Source organism: Salmo salar, unplaced genomic scaffold, assembly GCF_965601325.2.
Source record: "Salmo salar unplaced genomic scaffold, fSalSal1 ptg000322l, whole genome shotgun sequence".
Taxonomy (NCBI): domain Eukaryota; kingdom Metazoa; phylum Chordata; class Actinopteri; order Salmoniformes; family Salmonidae; genus Salmo; species Salmo salar.
The window spans coordinates 861,479-876,632 of record NW_027675349.1 but is presented as its reverse complement, the minus strand read 5'-3'; the positions used below and the strand labels follow the sequence as shown (position 1 = coordinate 876,632).

At 44.6% G+C, this 15,154-nt stretch overlaps 1 protein-coding gene across 1 annotated transcript; it reads left to right on the top strand.

The window, feature by feature from the left end:
• Positions 1-2,965: 2,965 nt before the first annotated feature.
• LOC145875721 (tripartite motif-containing protein 16) lies at positions 2,966-14,928 on the top strand. The gene is made up of 6 exons (XM_082971548.1): positions 2,966-4,010; positions 4,443-4,538; positions 11,537-11,770; positions 12,697-12,856; positions 12,982-13,041; positions 13,273-14,928. Exons 1-6 carry the CDS (start codon positions 3,414-3,416, stop codon positions 13,785-13,787), a joined length of 1,662 nt encoding a protein of 553 aa, XP_082827674.1. The 5' UTR covers positions 2,966-3,413; the 3' UTR covers positions 13,788-14,928.
• Positions 14,929-15,154: the final 226 nt, after the last annotated feature.

The following is a 15,154-nucleotide window of genomic DNA, read 5'->3' as shown; positions in this document are numbered from 1 at the left end:
GGGTTAACCCTATTAATACTGATACTGGGTTAACACTATTGATTCCGATACTGGGTTAACACTGTTGATACTGATACTGGGTTAACACTATTGATACTGATACTGGGTTAACCCTATTGATACTGATACTGGGTTAACCCTATTGATACTGATACTGGGTTAACACTATTGATACTGGGTTAACCCTACAAATACTGATACTGGGTTAACCCTATTGATACTGATACTGGGTTAACACTATTGATACTGATACTGGGTTAACCCTATTAATACTGATACTGGGTTAACCCTATTGATACTGATACTGGGTTAACACTATTGATACTGATACTGGGTTAACCCTATTGATACTGATACTGGGTTAACCCTATTGATACTGATACTGGGTTAACCCTATTTATACTGATACTGGGTTAACCCTATTAATACTGATACTGGGTTAACCCTATTAATACTGATACTGGGTTAACCCTATTGATACTGATACTGGGTTAACACTATTTATACAGATACTGGGTTAACCCTATTGATACTGATACTGGGTTAACCCTATTGATACTGATACCGGGTTAACACTATTGATACTGATACTGGGTTAACCCTATTGATACTGATACTGGGTTAACACTATTTATACTGATACTGGGTTAACCCTATTAATACTGATACTGGGTTAACCCTATTAATACTGATACTGGGTTAACCCTATTGATACTGATACTGGGTTAACAGTATTTATACTGATACTGGGTTAACACTATTGATACTGATACTGGGTTAACACTATTTATACTGATACTGGATTAACCCTATTTATACTGATACTGGGTTAACACTATGAATACTGATACTGGGTTAACCCTATTGATACTGATACTGGGTTAACACTATTGATACTGATTCTGGGTTAACCCTATTGATACTGATACTGGGTTAACACTATTGATACTGATTCTGGGTTAACCCTATTGATACTGATACTGGGTTAACACTATTTATACTGATACATTTACATTACATTTAAGTCATTTAGCAGACGCTCTTATCCAGAGCGACTTACAAATTGGTGCATTCACCTTATGATATCCAGTGGAACAACCACTTTACAATAGTGCATCTAAATCTTTTAAGGGGGGGGGGGGGGGGGGGGTTAGAAGGATTACTTTATCCTATCCTAGGTATTCCTTAAAGAGGTGGGGTTTCAGGTGTCTCCGGAAGGTGGTGATTGACTCCGCTGTCCTGGCGTCGTGAGGGAGCTTGTTCCACCATTGGGGTGTCAGAGCAGCGAACAGTTTTGACTGGGCTGAGCGGGAACTGTGCTTCCTCAGAGGTAGGGGGGCCAGCAGGCCAGAGGTGGATGAACGCAGTGCCCTTGTTTGGGTGTAGGGCCTGATCAGAGCCTGAAGGTATGGAGGTGCCGTTCCCTTCACAGCTCCGTAGGCAATCACCATGGTCTTGTAGCGGATGCGAGCTTCAACTGGAAGCCAGTGGAAAGAGCGGAGGAGTGGGGTGACGTGAGAGAACTTGGGAAGGTTGAACACCAGACGGGCTGCGGCGTTCTGGATGAGTTGTAGGGGTTTAATGGCACAGGCAGGGAGCCCAGCCAACAGCGAGTTGCAGTAATCCAGACGGGAGATGACAAGTGCCTGGATTAGGACCTGCGCCGCTTCCTGTGTGAGGCAGGGTCGTACTCTGCGAATGTTGTAGAGCATGAACCTACAGGATCGGGTCACCGCCTTGATGTTAGTGGAGAACGACAGGGTGTTGTCCAGGATCACGCCAAGGTTCTTAGCACTCTGGGAGGAGGACACAAGGGAGTTGTCAACCGTGATGGCGAGATCATGGAACGGGCAGTCCTTCCCCGGGAGGAAGAGCAGCTCCGTCTTGCCGAGGTTCAGCTTGAGGTGGTGATCCGTCATCCACACTGATATGTCTGACAGACATGCAGAGATGCGATTCGCCGCCTGGTTATCAGAAGGGGGAAAGGAGAAGATTAATTGTGTGTCGTCTGCATAGCAATGATAGGAGAGACCATGTGAGGATATGACAGAGCCAAGTGACTTGGTGTATAGCGAGAATAGGAGAGGGCCTAGAACAGAGCCCTGGGGGACACCAGTGGTGAGAGCGCATGGTGCGGAGACAGATTCTCGCCACGCCACCTGGTAGGAGCGACCTGTCAGGTAGGACGCAATCCAAGCGTGGGCCGCGCCGGGGAGATGCCCAACTCGGAGAGGGTGGAGAGGAGGATCTGATGGTTCACAGTATCAAAGGCAGCAGATAGGTCTAGAAGGATGAGAGCAGAGGAGAGAGAGTTAGCTTTAGCAGAGCGGAGAGCCTCCGTGACACAGAGAAGAGCAGTCTCAGTTGAATGCCCAGTCTTGAAACCTGACTGATTAGGATCAAGAAGGTCATTCTGAGAGAGATAGCAGGAGAGCTGGCCAAGGACGGCACGTTCAAGAGTTTTAGAGAGAAAAGAAAGAAGGGATACTGGTCTGTAGTTGTTGACATCGGAGAGATCGAGTGTAGGTTTTTTCAGAAGGGGTGCAACTCTCGCTCTCTTGAAGACGGAAGGTACGTAGCCAGCGGTCAAGGATGAGTTGATGAGCGAGGTGAGGAAGGGGAGAAGGTCTCCGGAAATGGTCTGGAGAAGAGAGGAGGGGATAGGGTCAAGTGGGCAGGTTGTTGGGCGGCCGGCCGTCACAAGACGCAAGATTTCATCTGGAGAGAGAGGGGAGAAAGAGGTCAAAGCACAGGGTAGGGCAGTGTGAGCAGGACCAGCGGTGTCGTTTGACTTAGCAAACGAGGATCGGATATCGTCAACCTTCTTTTCAAAATGGTTGACGAAGTCATCCGCAGAGAGGGAGGAGGGGGGGGGGGGGAGGGGGAGGAGGATTCAGAAGGGAGGAGAAGGTAGCAAAGAGCTTCCTAGGGTTAGAGGCAGATGCTTGGAATTTAGAGTGGTAGAAAGTGGCTTTAGCAGCAGAGACAGAAGAGGAGAATGTAGAGAGGAGGGAGTGAAAGGATGCCAGGTCCGCAGGGAGGCGAGTTTTCCTCCATTTCCGCTCGGCTGCCCGGAGCCCTGTTCTGTGATACTGTGTTAACACTATTGATACTGATACTGGGTTAACCCTATTGATACTGATACTGGGTTAACACTATTGATACTGATACTGGGTTAACACTATTTATATGTTAAGGGCTCTAACATTGGAACAAAACTATTTGTCTCCCTCTTGATGTTGCTTGCAGTTCCTCTCTCTCTTCCTGCATTCCTCTAACCCCTCCCTCCCTCTAACCCCACCCCTCTGGCAGAACCAGGAAATCCATCCCCCTTCACAAACTGTCTTCTGAGGAAACGAAACTGATCTGAGTCTCTGTCTCGTCTGTCTGTGTGAGAGTGAACAACCGTCCAAATGGCTCAACAGGGAGTTCTGCTGGACCAGGACCAGTTATGTTGTTCTGTCTGTCTGGATCTACTGAAGGAACCAGTCACCATCCCCTGTGGACACAGTTACTGTAGGAGCTGTATTGAGGGCTGCTGGGATCAGGATGTTCTGAAAGGGGTCTATAGCTGTCCTCAGTGCAGAGAGACCTTCACTCCAAGGCCTAATCTGAGGAAAAATAACATGTTGGCTGAGGTGGTGGAGAAACTGAAGAAGACAGGACTCCAGGCTGCTCCCCCTCCTGCTCTGTGCTATGCTGGACCTAGAGATGTGGCGTGTGATGTCTGCACTGGGACCAGAAAGCAGAAAGCCCTCATGTCCTGTCTGGTGTGTCTGGCCTCTTACTGTGAGACTCACCTCCAATCTCACTACGAATCTCCTGCTTTGAAGAAGCACAAGCTGGTCAAAGCCACCGCACAACTACAGGAGAAGATCTGCTCTCATCATGACAAACTGCTGGAGGTTTACTGTCGTACCGATCAGCAGGGTATCTGTTATCAGTGTGTGATGGATGAACATAAAGGCCATGATACAGTGTCAGCTGCAGCAGAGAGGACTGAGAAACAGGTAAGACCAGAACAACTTGTTGGTGACTGTCTGATAAACAAAGAATTAAAGATACAGTAGGAACTAAGGCTGTTTGAATATGAGATCATTCAAATGAAATGGATCCTCAGCAGAACAAATATGAACACAAACCTTGAGTATATTGATATGTTAACCCAGATTCTCTAAATGTATCACCATTTTATAATGTCAAACACTATTATCATTCTGAATGCCCTTTTATGAGTCCAAAGTTCAGTCTCAACCTGTTGATACATGTAGTCCTACCATAAAAACTATAATCATTCACATAGCAACAAATAAATATCATTTAGTAAATGGACCATCCATTTTTTAGACCTTCCTCTCTATGGACCCTATGTCACATTACTATACTATTGATCTACTGGACTAATAAAGCTTGATAGCTCATTGAAGAGTGATTCTCCACAGAGGCAGCTGGGGATGAGTCAGCAGAAGGTCCAGCAGAGATTCCAGGAGAGAGAGAAGGAGCTGAAGGAGCTCCAACAGGCTGTGGAGTCTCTCAAGGTGAGTATTGTTGACCAGAGGAGACACACCATTTCACCTGTCTCCTCCAGTCAGAGAGAGAGAGAGAGAGAGAGGTAGAGGGGCCCCTATCCAATCCCACTGACCCCACTGTTGGGAACAGAAAGTAGAGGAGGATGGGTCAAGGCTGAGGGATCCTGAGAGGATCCCTGTGAGTAGTAGATCTGTGACAGCACAGAGGGATGGGCCAACGAGGGATATATGCTTCAGTAAGGTTGGCTTCTTAGTGTTCATAGCAAATGGTTATCAACTGTACCGCAGAAATGGAATGTAAATCACAGAAAAAAAATATGTTTTGGTGGCAGCTGCAGAGAAGTATTTGGTCATAGTAGATTTGACTTCAGAAGAGTTCCAGGGTGTGTTGAGTGGTGGTGTCCCGTCCTCCCAGGCCGTTGGCCTGGTGCAGGAGCAGATAGGGTCAAAGTAGTGGAATGGGGGTAGTGGGTTTTAATGAGTGTAGGGTTAGTTGGCCTGGTGCAGGAGAAGATAGGGTCAAAGTAGTGGAATGGGGTAGTGGGTTTTAATGAGTGTAGGGTTAGTTGGCCTGGTGCAGGAGCAGATAGGGTCAAAGTAGTGGAATGGGGTAGTGGGTTTTAATGAGTGTAGGGTTAGTTGGCCTGGTGCAGGAGCAGATAGGGTCAAAGTAGTGGAATGGGGTAGTGGGTTTTAATGAGTGTAGGGTTAGTTGGCCTGGTGCAGGAGCAGATAGGGTCAAAGTAGTGGAATGGGGTAGTGGGTTTTAATGAGTGTAGGGTTAGTTGGCATGGTGTTGTCATTAGCTTATTGGGTTGAAAGGCTGTGAGGTTGAGCATCCCACTGCTACTGTTCTAGATGACTGTTGGGAATATACTAGTAGACAAGGCAGTGGTTTTGGTTGGACAGTTGGAAAGCTTGCTGATGAGAGTAGTTTCAGGGAGTTGGAGGTTGGCCCTTTTCTGTGGTGATAGGAGATGTTCCTCCATGGTTACTCCCAGATCCTGTTGTTGATCTAACCTTGGTAGACAAAAGGAAAAGATTGGGTCAGAAGTCAGTGATAAAGGGAAACTGGTTGACAATTACATTGGTAGAAGTTGTTATGCTTTTTTTACCTCTTTTCACAGATGGATCCAAGGGCCCAGATAGTGGGCCCACAGGAGCAGGTGTTTACCTTCCTGAATGTGATGTGCAGATATGTAGAAGACTAACAGATGAACTGTCAGTGTACTCAGTTGAACTGTTGGTGATAATAGTTGTCCTCCAGTGGGTGGAGGACGTACAGCCTGTTAGAGTTATAGTATCCTCAGATTCTCTGTCTGTATTGAATAGTTTATCATCTGGTAAATCTATTAGGAGTGACCTACTATTGGAGGTATTAACCTCTCTAGGGTCGGCGGGACGAAATCGTCCCAACTACGCAACAGCCAGTTGAATCCCGTGGCGCGATTTTCAAATACCTTAGAAATGCTATTACTTCAATTTCTCAAACATATGACTATTTTACAGCATTTTAAAGACAAGACTCTCGTTAATCTAACCACACTGTCCGATTTCAAAAAGGCTTTACAACGAAAGCAAAACATTAGATTATGTCAGCAGAGTACCCAGCCAGAAATAATCAGACACCCATTTTTCAAGCTAGCATATAATGTCACATAAATCCAAACCATAGCTAAATGCAGCACTAACCTTTGATGATCTTCATCAGATGACACACCTAGGACATTATGTTATACAATACATGCATGTTTTGTTCAATCAAGTTCATATTTATATCAAAAACCAGCTTTTTACATTAGCATGTGACGTTCAGAACTAGCATACCCCCCGCAAACTTCCGGTGAATTTACTAAAAATGTACTAAATTACTCACGATAAACGTTCACAAAAAGCATAACAATTATTTTAAGAATTATAGATACAGAACTCCTCTATGCACTCGATATGTCCGATTTTAAAATAGCTTTTCGGTGAAAGCACATTTTGCAATATTCTAAGTACATAGCCCGGCATCACAGGGCTAGCTATTTAGACACCCAGCAAGTTTAGCACTCATCAAAGTCAGATTTACTATAAGAAAAATGTTATTACCTTTGCTGTTCTTCGTCAGAATGCACTCCCAGGACTTCTACTTCAATAACAAATGTTGGTTTGGTTCAAAATTATCCATAGTTATATCCAAATAACGGCGTTTTGTTCGTGCGTTCAAGACACTATCCGAATGGTAAAGAAGGGTGACGAGCACGACGCATTTCGTGACAAAGAAATTCTAAATATTCCATTACCGTACTTCGAAGCATGTCAACCGCTGTTTGAAATCAATTTTTTTGCCATTTTTCTCGTAAAAAAGCGATAATATTCCGACCGGGAATCTGCGCGTTTAGGTAAAAAGACGAAAGAAAATAAAGCATGGGGTCGACTCGTGCACGCGCCTAAGCCCATTGTCCTCTGATCGGCCACTATCCAAACGCGCTAATGTGTTTCAGCCTGGGGCTGCCTCGATATCATTCAGCTTTTTCCCGGGTTCTGAGAGCCTATGGGAGCCGTAGGAAGTGTCACGTTACAGCAAAGATCCTCAGTCTTCAATAAAAAGAGTCAAGATGAACAAGAACTTGTCAGACAGGTCACTTCCTGTATGGAATCTTCTCAGGTTTTTGCCTGCCATATGAGTTCTGTTATACTCACAGACACCATTCAAACAGTTTTAGAAAATTTAGGGTGTTTTCTATCCAAAGCCAATAATTATATGCATATTCTAGTTACTGGGCAGGAGTAGTAACCAGATTAAATCGGGTACGTTTTTTATCCGGCCGTGTAAATACTGCCCCCTATCCCCAACAGGTTAATGTTATTATGGAGAATTGAGAGAATGGGTCTAGTAGTGAGATTCTGCTGGGTCCCAGCACATTCAGGTGTGGAATGGAATGAAATTGTAGACTAGTTAGCTAAAATAACTTTAAAACAAGATATAATATATATTAATGTTCCACTGGGTAGAGGTGAGGACAAATGTGAGATCAGAGACATTTTGATAGATGTGTGGCAGAAGAGATGGGACTCTGAGCACAAGGGACGGCATTTATATGCCCTCCAAAGAAAGGTCGGTGGACCAAGGTTCAAAGGTCAGATTAGGAAGGAAGAGGTGGTGTTTCCTCGATTGTGTTTAGGACATTGTACATTGAACTGGTCCTTCCATCTGGTTGGCAGCATGTGAATGGTTTGTGTCTGGAGGGTATTGTCAATGAAACGGTGGAGCATGTGTTGTTATATTGTTGTAAGGATGTTGAAGAGAGGGAAAGATTGAAGTGTAGGGTCATTGAGGTTGGATGGGGTTGGGGGGTTTGGAAGGGATTTGGGGGATGGGGGAGGGTCTATTAGAAGTTAGTAGGGATCTTTTTTATTTTCTCAGAAGTACTGAGTTAGGTAGGAGGATTTAGAAATGGTGTAAACCGTGATTGAACACACTTCAGCACAGTAGGAGGCGCCACGCTCCTTTAACGTTGGTTTGAGGACCGCCATTATACCATAGAAGAAGAAGAAGTTGGTAACGTGAGGTTTTGTCGTTCGTGAAGAGTGCAGCTATTCTTTTGCCTATTTTCCAAATGTATTTTGTCATGGTGGGAGGGTTTGTTTATCGGTTTCCGCTGTTTATCGGTTAGAGTTGAGGAGGGAGTAGGGTAGTTTGATGTCCTCAACCGAGTGGAGAAGAAACGCTGTCTCTTCAGGTGCGTTGTGGAGAATGGTGTGGAGGAATTATTGATCCTGGTCGGTGAACAGGTGGGAGAGGAACATATACACTCTGTATCCAGAATGAACAAGGCGGTGGTTGTGGTAATGTAAAAGGTGAGTCTTGTTACCCGGCTAGTTACCAGTATGATTTATGTGAGGGGTTGTGTTGGTGCTGATTTCGACAAGAGTAGTGGTGTCTAATCTGCCTCCGTTTATTACCACCGAACAGATCCGTAAAGAGTTGGTTCGTTTTGCTAAATGTGGAAGTGTTTTTCTGAACGAAATTCAAGGTTAAACAGGGGAGGGGTGGTACACAGGGTTTGTTAGCACAGAGGAGCCCAGTGATATAATATTATATATATAATATTACTATATGTCCCAGCTGTTTGCTGTGGTTTTGAAGTAATTCTCTTCCAGCCCGCGTTAACCTTGTAGGTTTACCTCAGGTAACTTATTATTAACTATCCTTGTAGGTTTACCTCAGGTAACTTATTATTAACTAAACTTGTAGGTTTACCTCAGGTAACTTATTATTAACTAAACTTGTAGGTTTACCTCTGGTAACTTATTATTAACTATCCTTGTAGGTTTACCTCAGGTAACTTATTATTAACTAGGTTACAGCTACTTGGTGAGGAAGCTCACTGTTCACCTGGTTATAGATTGTAGTGACCTACAGGGATGGTTGGCGCAAAGCCTTCAAACGTTAAACATGTTCTGGTCATGGTTAACTGTATATATATATTAAAAGGTGTAAATTCTCAACAAATCGCATGTCCCTGTTCTCTTTTTCAAGATGTGTACGATTTAAACAGTCAGAAGAAAGAATAAAAATAAATAACCTTTTTTTATTTGTTTCTAAATGGCTGCTGGGTAATATGATAATCGTTGAAATCTGTTGGTTCGTAGACATCAAATAGAGAGAATGCTGCGCAGGTTCACTGAGTTGTAAACCTAATGGATAGGTGGAGATCATTGATTTGTAGCTCTGACTCAGTTGCTACCTCAGATTATGAGTCTATCAAGTGTGGTGAATGAGGTATGTAGTTCCCACAGAAGACCACAGGGAGGAGCAAGAGAGATATAAACCCATACAGTTTATCTCTTTAAATACCCTGAACCTAACAATCAATCTAATGTATTTATAAAGACCTTTTTACATCAGCAGATGTCACAAAGTGCTGTACAGAAACTCTAACCCTACGTATAACCTGTTTTATCCTGAACCCTAATTCTAGGGTAGGGTAGCCTAGAACCCCTTTAGAAACTATTATAGTAATAATATTATGTTAGTAAATACCATTATAGTACTAAATAGGTTCTATTGTTATTTTTTAAATAAAACCTATGTATAGTACTTAGCATTTAACTGTTTTTTTGTTATTTTATTATATTTATTATTTAGAGGAGTCTGTCTAATTAATGAAAAGTTAAGTTATTGCCAGACTTTTTAATGAAACCTTTATTTAACTAGGCAGGTCAGTTAAGAACAAATTCTATTTACAATGACGGCCTCCTGGGGACCAGTGGGTTAACTGCCTTGTTCAGCGGCAGAACAACAGATTTTTACCTTGTCAACTCTGAGGTCGTCCCATTGTTTCCGAAAGGGGAAAGTTTTTACCAATTGTTGGTAGTTAAAACGTAAACCAGTTATTATTATAATACAGTTTTTTATGGCTTGGTCCTAAGAACAGGTTTTAGTGGTAAATTAAAAAGGGAGACAGTTTTTGGTGCCATTTATGGAAAACTGAATTGGGTTTGTGGCTGGATCAGCAGCTCTTCATCATGCGGCCGGAGAGACTCAATACAACAGGGGTCTCTGATTTCTATGCTGCAGTACTGAGGGCCTGGCAGCTGCTGAGACCCACACGAGAGGAGGGGGTGGTGGTGGTGCCTGGGCCGTGGGTCTGGGAGGAACCACTGATCACTGGGTTTGGTGGACCTGGAGAGCAGGGTGGCAGCGTTCTGACTCAAAGCAGCACAGAGGCTACTGTACCGTACGGAGGTGGGCTTAGCGGGAGGGAAGGGGCATCAGAGGCAGGGGGTTGTGGGGGCTGAGAGCATGGCAGGGTATAGGTGGAGGGTGCTTTATAAGCTCCCAGTGCTGGAAAGGTCAGGGGTTATCCAGTGGAGGGTATTACATGGAGCCCTGGACACCAATAGCTGATTGGCTCGGGTTGACCTGGGAGTTGAGGAGGGGTTGTCCGTTTTCTACAATGACAGACTGTTCATCATGTTTTCTCTGTGTTGCCGGGGTAATGCCATTACTGTTTATTTAATTTCACCTTTATTTAACCAGGTGGGCCAGTTGAGAACAAGTCCTTTATTTAACCAGGTGGGCAAGTTGAGAACAAGTCCTTTATTTAACCAGGTGGGCCAGTTGAGAACAAGTCCTTTATTTAACCAGGTGGGCCAGTTGAGAACAAGTCCTTTATTTAACCAGGTAGGCCAGTTGAGAACAAGTCCTTTATTTAACCAGGTAGGCTAGTTGAGAACAAGTCCTTTATTTAACCAGGTGGGCTAGTAGAGAACAAGTTCTCATTTACAACTGCGACCTGGCCAAGATAAAGCAAAGCAGTGTGACACAAACAACAACACAGAGTTACACATGGAATAAACAAACGTACAGTCAATAACACAATAGAAAAGTCTATATACAGTTGTGCAAATGAGGTAAGATAAAGGAGGTAAGTTAATAAATAGGCTGTGGTGGCGAAATAATTACAATTTAGCAATTAAACACTGGAGTGATAGATGTGCAGAAGATTTGCAAGTAGAGATACTATTAACTAACTGCTATCTCTCTGTCCCTCTCTCTCTTTCTCTCTCTCTCTCTGTCTCTCCCTCTCTCTGTCCCTCTCTCTCTCTCTCTGTCCCTCTCTCTCTCTCTCTTCTCTCTCTGTCCCTCTCTCTCTGTCTCTCCCTCTCTCTCTGTCTCTCCCTCTCTCTGTCCCTCTCTCTCTCTCTCTGTCCCTCTCTCTCTCTCTCTGTCCCTCTCTCTCTGTCCCTCTCTCTCTGTCCCTCTCTCTCTGTCCCTCTCTTCTCTCTGTCTCTCTCTCTCTCTCTCTCTCTCTCTCTCTCTCTCTGTCTCTCTCTCTGTCTCTGTCTCTCTCTCTCTCTCTCTCTCTCTCTCTCTCCTTCCTCTCTCTCTCTGTCCCTCTCTCTCTCTCTCTCTCTCTCTCTCTCTCTCTCTCTGTCCCTCTCTCTCTCTCTCTCTCTCTCTCTCTGTCCCTCTCTCTCTCTCTCTCTCTCTCTCTCTCTCTCTCTCTCAACAGCGCTCTGCACAGGCAGCAGTGGAGGACAGTGATCAGATCTTTACTGAGCTGATCCGCTCCATTGAGAGAAGGAGCTCTGAGGTGAAGGAGCTGATCAGAGCCCAAGAGAAGGCTCAAGTGAGTGAAGCTGAAGGAGTCCTGGAGCAACTGAAGCAGGAGATAGCTGAGCTGAGGAAGAGAAGCACTGAGCTGGAGCAGCTCTCACACACAGAGGATCACATCCATTTCCTCCAGGTAACTAAACTGTCTTGTTACATGTGATATGAAATGAACTTCATGTGAAACTATTCATCTTATGTTGTCCTGTCTGTTCCCCTCTCTCTCTCTCTCTCTCTCTCTCTGTCCCTCTCTCTCTCTCTCTCTCTCTGTCCCTCTCTCTCTCTCTCTCTCTCTCTCTCGCTCTCTCTCTGTCCCTCTCTCGCTCTCTCTCTGTCCCTCTCTCTCTCTCTCTCTGTCCCTCTCTCTCTCTCTGTCCCTCTCTCTCTCTCTCTCTCTCTCTGTCCCTCTCTCTCTCTCTCTCTCTCTCTCTCTGTCCCCCTCTCTCTCTCTCTCTGTCCCTCTGTCTCTCTGTCCCTCTGTCTCTCTCTCTCTCTCTCTCTCTCTCTCTCTGTCCCCCTCTCTGTCCCTCCTCTCTGTCCCTCCTCTCTCTCTCTCTGTCCCTCCTCTCTCTCTCTCTCTGTCCCTCCTCTCTCTCTCTCTGTCCCTCTCTCTCTTTCCCTCTGTCTCTCTGTGTCTTTCTGTGTCCCTCTCTCTGTGTCCCCCTGTCCCTCTCTCTGTGTCCCTCTCTCTGTCTGGCCCTCTGTGTCCCTCTGTGCCTCTCTGTCCCTCTGTGTCCCTCTCTCTGTCTCTCTCGGTGTCTCTCTCTATGTCCCTCTGTCCCTCTCTCTCTCTCTCTCTCCCTCTCTCTCTGTCCCCCTCTCTCTCTGTCTCTGTCTCTCTCTCTCTCTCTCTCTCTCTCTCTCTCTCTCTGTCTCTCTCTCTGTCCCTCTCTCTCTCTCTCTCTGTCCCTCCTCTCTCTCTCTGTCCCTCTGTTCCTCTGTCTCTCTCTCTCTCTCTCTCTCTCTGTCTGTCTCTGTCTCTCTCTCTGTCTGTCTCTGTCTCTCTCTGTCTCTCTCTGTCTCTCTCTCTCTCTCTGTCTCTGTCTCTGTCTCTCTCTCCAGAGTTATCAGTCTCTCTCCAGTATCAGTGTATCTTCAGACTTACCCAGCATCGTTGTCCGTCCTCTTCAGTACTTTGGAGATGTGAGTAAGACTGTGTCTGAACTGAGAGAGAAACTAGAAGACTTCCTTAAAGGAGAATGGACCAAGATCTCCACTACAGGTGTGTTGAAAACAATCAGAACATCAACTTTAGACCATTGAAAGTTCCCTACTAGTCATATACATGTGGAATATGGTATGATGATAACATTCCCTCTCTCTGTCAATGTGTTTGTGTGTCTGTAGTGAATATAGTGGAGGTTGTTCTGCCTCCAGAGCCCAAGACCAGAGAACAGTTGTTACAATGTGAGTCTCTTTATTGTGAAGTAACTAACAGTCTCTTTTTACTGCCACTCCTAACAATCCCTCTAGAAATATATAGCAATAGTAGATCTAATCAAAGACTGGGTATCTATCTGACTCCTCATATTTCTCTGATTTGATCTCTGCTGTGCTCTAATCAAAGACAGGGTAGATACAGTATCTGACTTAACTTATTGTTCTGACTCCCCTCATTGGTCTCTGCTCTTCTCCCAGATTCCTGTCAGCTCACACTGGACCCAAACACAGCATACACACTCCTCTCTCTGTCTGAAGGGAACAGAAAGGTGACCTGTACAGACCAAGTCCAACCATATCCTGACCATCCAGACAGATTCACCAACCAGTACCAGGTTCTGTGTAGAGAGGGTCTGTCTGGACGCTGTTACTGGGAGGTGGAGTGGAGTGGGGAGTTGGTTATTACAGCAGTCTCATATAAAGACATCAGCAGAACAGGGTCAGGTAATATATTTGGATACAATAACAAGTCCTGGAGTTTACAGTGCTATAGAGGTGATTATTGTTTCAGCCACAATAATGTTGAGACTAACGTATCAGGCCCTCAGTCCTCCAGAGTAGGAGTGTACCTGGATCACAAGGCAGGTACTCTGTCCTTCTACAGTGTCTCTGACACACTGACCCTCCTCCACAGAGTCCAGACCACATTCACTCAGCCCCTCTATCCTGGGTTTAATCTCTATAATAGTACTGCTGAGCTGGTTAAACTGTAGTAGGGTCCACATAGATACTAGTCATGCTGGTGTAGTCTATAGCTGAGCTGGTTAAACTGTAGTAGGGTCCACATAGATACTAGTCACGCTGGTGTAGTCTATAGCTGAGCTGGTTAAACTGTAGTAGGGTCCACATAGATACTAGTCATGCTGGTGTAGTCTATAGCTGAGCTGGTTAAACTGTAGTAGGGTCCACATAGTTACTAGTCATGCTGGTGTAGTCTATAGCTGAGCTGGTTAAACTGTAGTAGGGTCCACATAGATACTAGTCATGCTGGTGTAGTCTATAGCTGAGCTGGTTAAACTGTAGTAGGGTCCACATAGATACTAGTCATGCTGGTGTAGTCTATAGCTGAGCTGGTTAAACTGTAGTAGGGTCCACATAGATACTAGTCATGCTGGTGTAGTCTATATCTGAGCTGGTTAAACTGTAGTAGGGTCCACATAGATACTAGTCATGCTGGTGTAGTCTATAGCTGAGCTGGTTAAACTGTAGTAGGGTCCACATAGATACTAGTCATGCTGGTGTAGTCTATAGCTGAGCTGGTTAAACTGTAGTAGGGTCCACATAGATACTAGTCATGCTGGTGTAGTCTATAGCTGAGCTGGTTAAACTGTAGTAGGGTCCACATAGATACTAGTCACGCTGGTGTAGTCTATAGCTGAGCTGGTTAAACTGTAGTAGGGTCCACATAGATACTAGTCATGCTGGTGTAGTCTATAGCTGAGCTGGTTAAACTGTAGTAGGGTCCACATAGATACTAGTCATGCTGGTGTAGTCTATAGCTGAGCTGGTTAAACTGTAGTAGGGTCCACATAGATACTAGTCATGCTGGTGGTGATGGTCCCCAGATGTGATGATTTATTCTGCTGTGTTTTATGTACAATCCTTATTTTCTGACTGATTTGAATTTGAAGAGATTTAAGGTTTTCATATTTGATAAAATACAATGTCCATTTCCATGAATCATGATGTCTGGTGGTGATGTAACAACAGGTGGTCTTTTTAATCCACTATCCAGAGTCAGGAACAGATGAAGTTAGGTCTGCTACTGTTCAGTGATTAAATATATATACTTCTGTGAATATATGAACCATTTGCATCCAAAAATAAACTGCTCACATTTTGGAGATAAACTTTGTAAGGACTGTGTGTGTTTTTGTGTAAATAGTTTCTGAAAAAAGTGTGTCCAGCTCAAACGCTGATTGTTGTTGTAAATGAGCGTTCTAAAGGAGCGTTCTAAAGGAGCGTTCTAAAGGAGCGTTCTAAAGGAGCGTTCTAAAGGAGCGTTCTAAAAGAGGGTTCTAAAAGAGCGTTCTAAATGAGCGTTCTAAATGAGCGTTCTAAATGAGGGTTCTAAAAGAGT

What these genes read in the sequence shown, in the direction of transcription:
- LOC145875721 (XM_082971548.1), top strand. Translation starts at nt 3,414, where the DNA reads ATGGCTCAACAGGGAGTTCTGCTGGACCAGGACCAGTTATGTTGTTCT. An exon ending in CAGAGAGGACTGAGAAACAG is followed by an intron (nt 4,011 to 4,442) that starts GTAAGACCAGAA and finishes GATTCTCCACAG; the next exon opens with AGGCAGCTGGGGATGAGTCA. An exon ending in ATCACATCCATTTCCTCCAG is followed by an intron (nt 11,771 to 12,696) that starts GTAACTAAACTG and finishes CTCTCTCTCCAG; the next exon opens with AGTTATCAGTCTCTCTCCAG.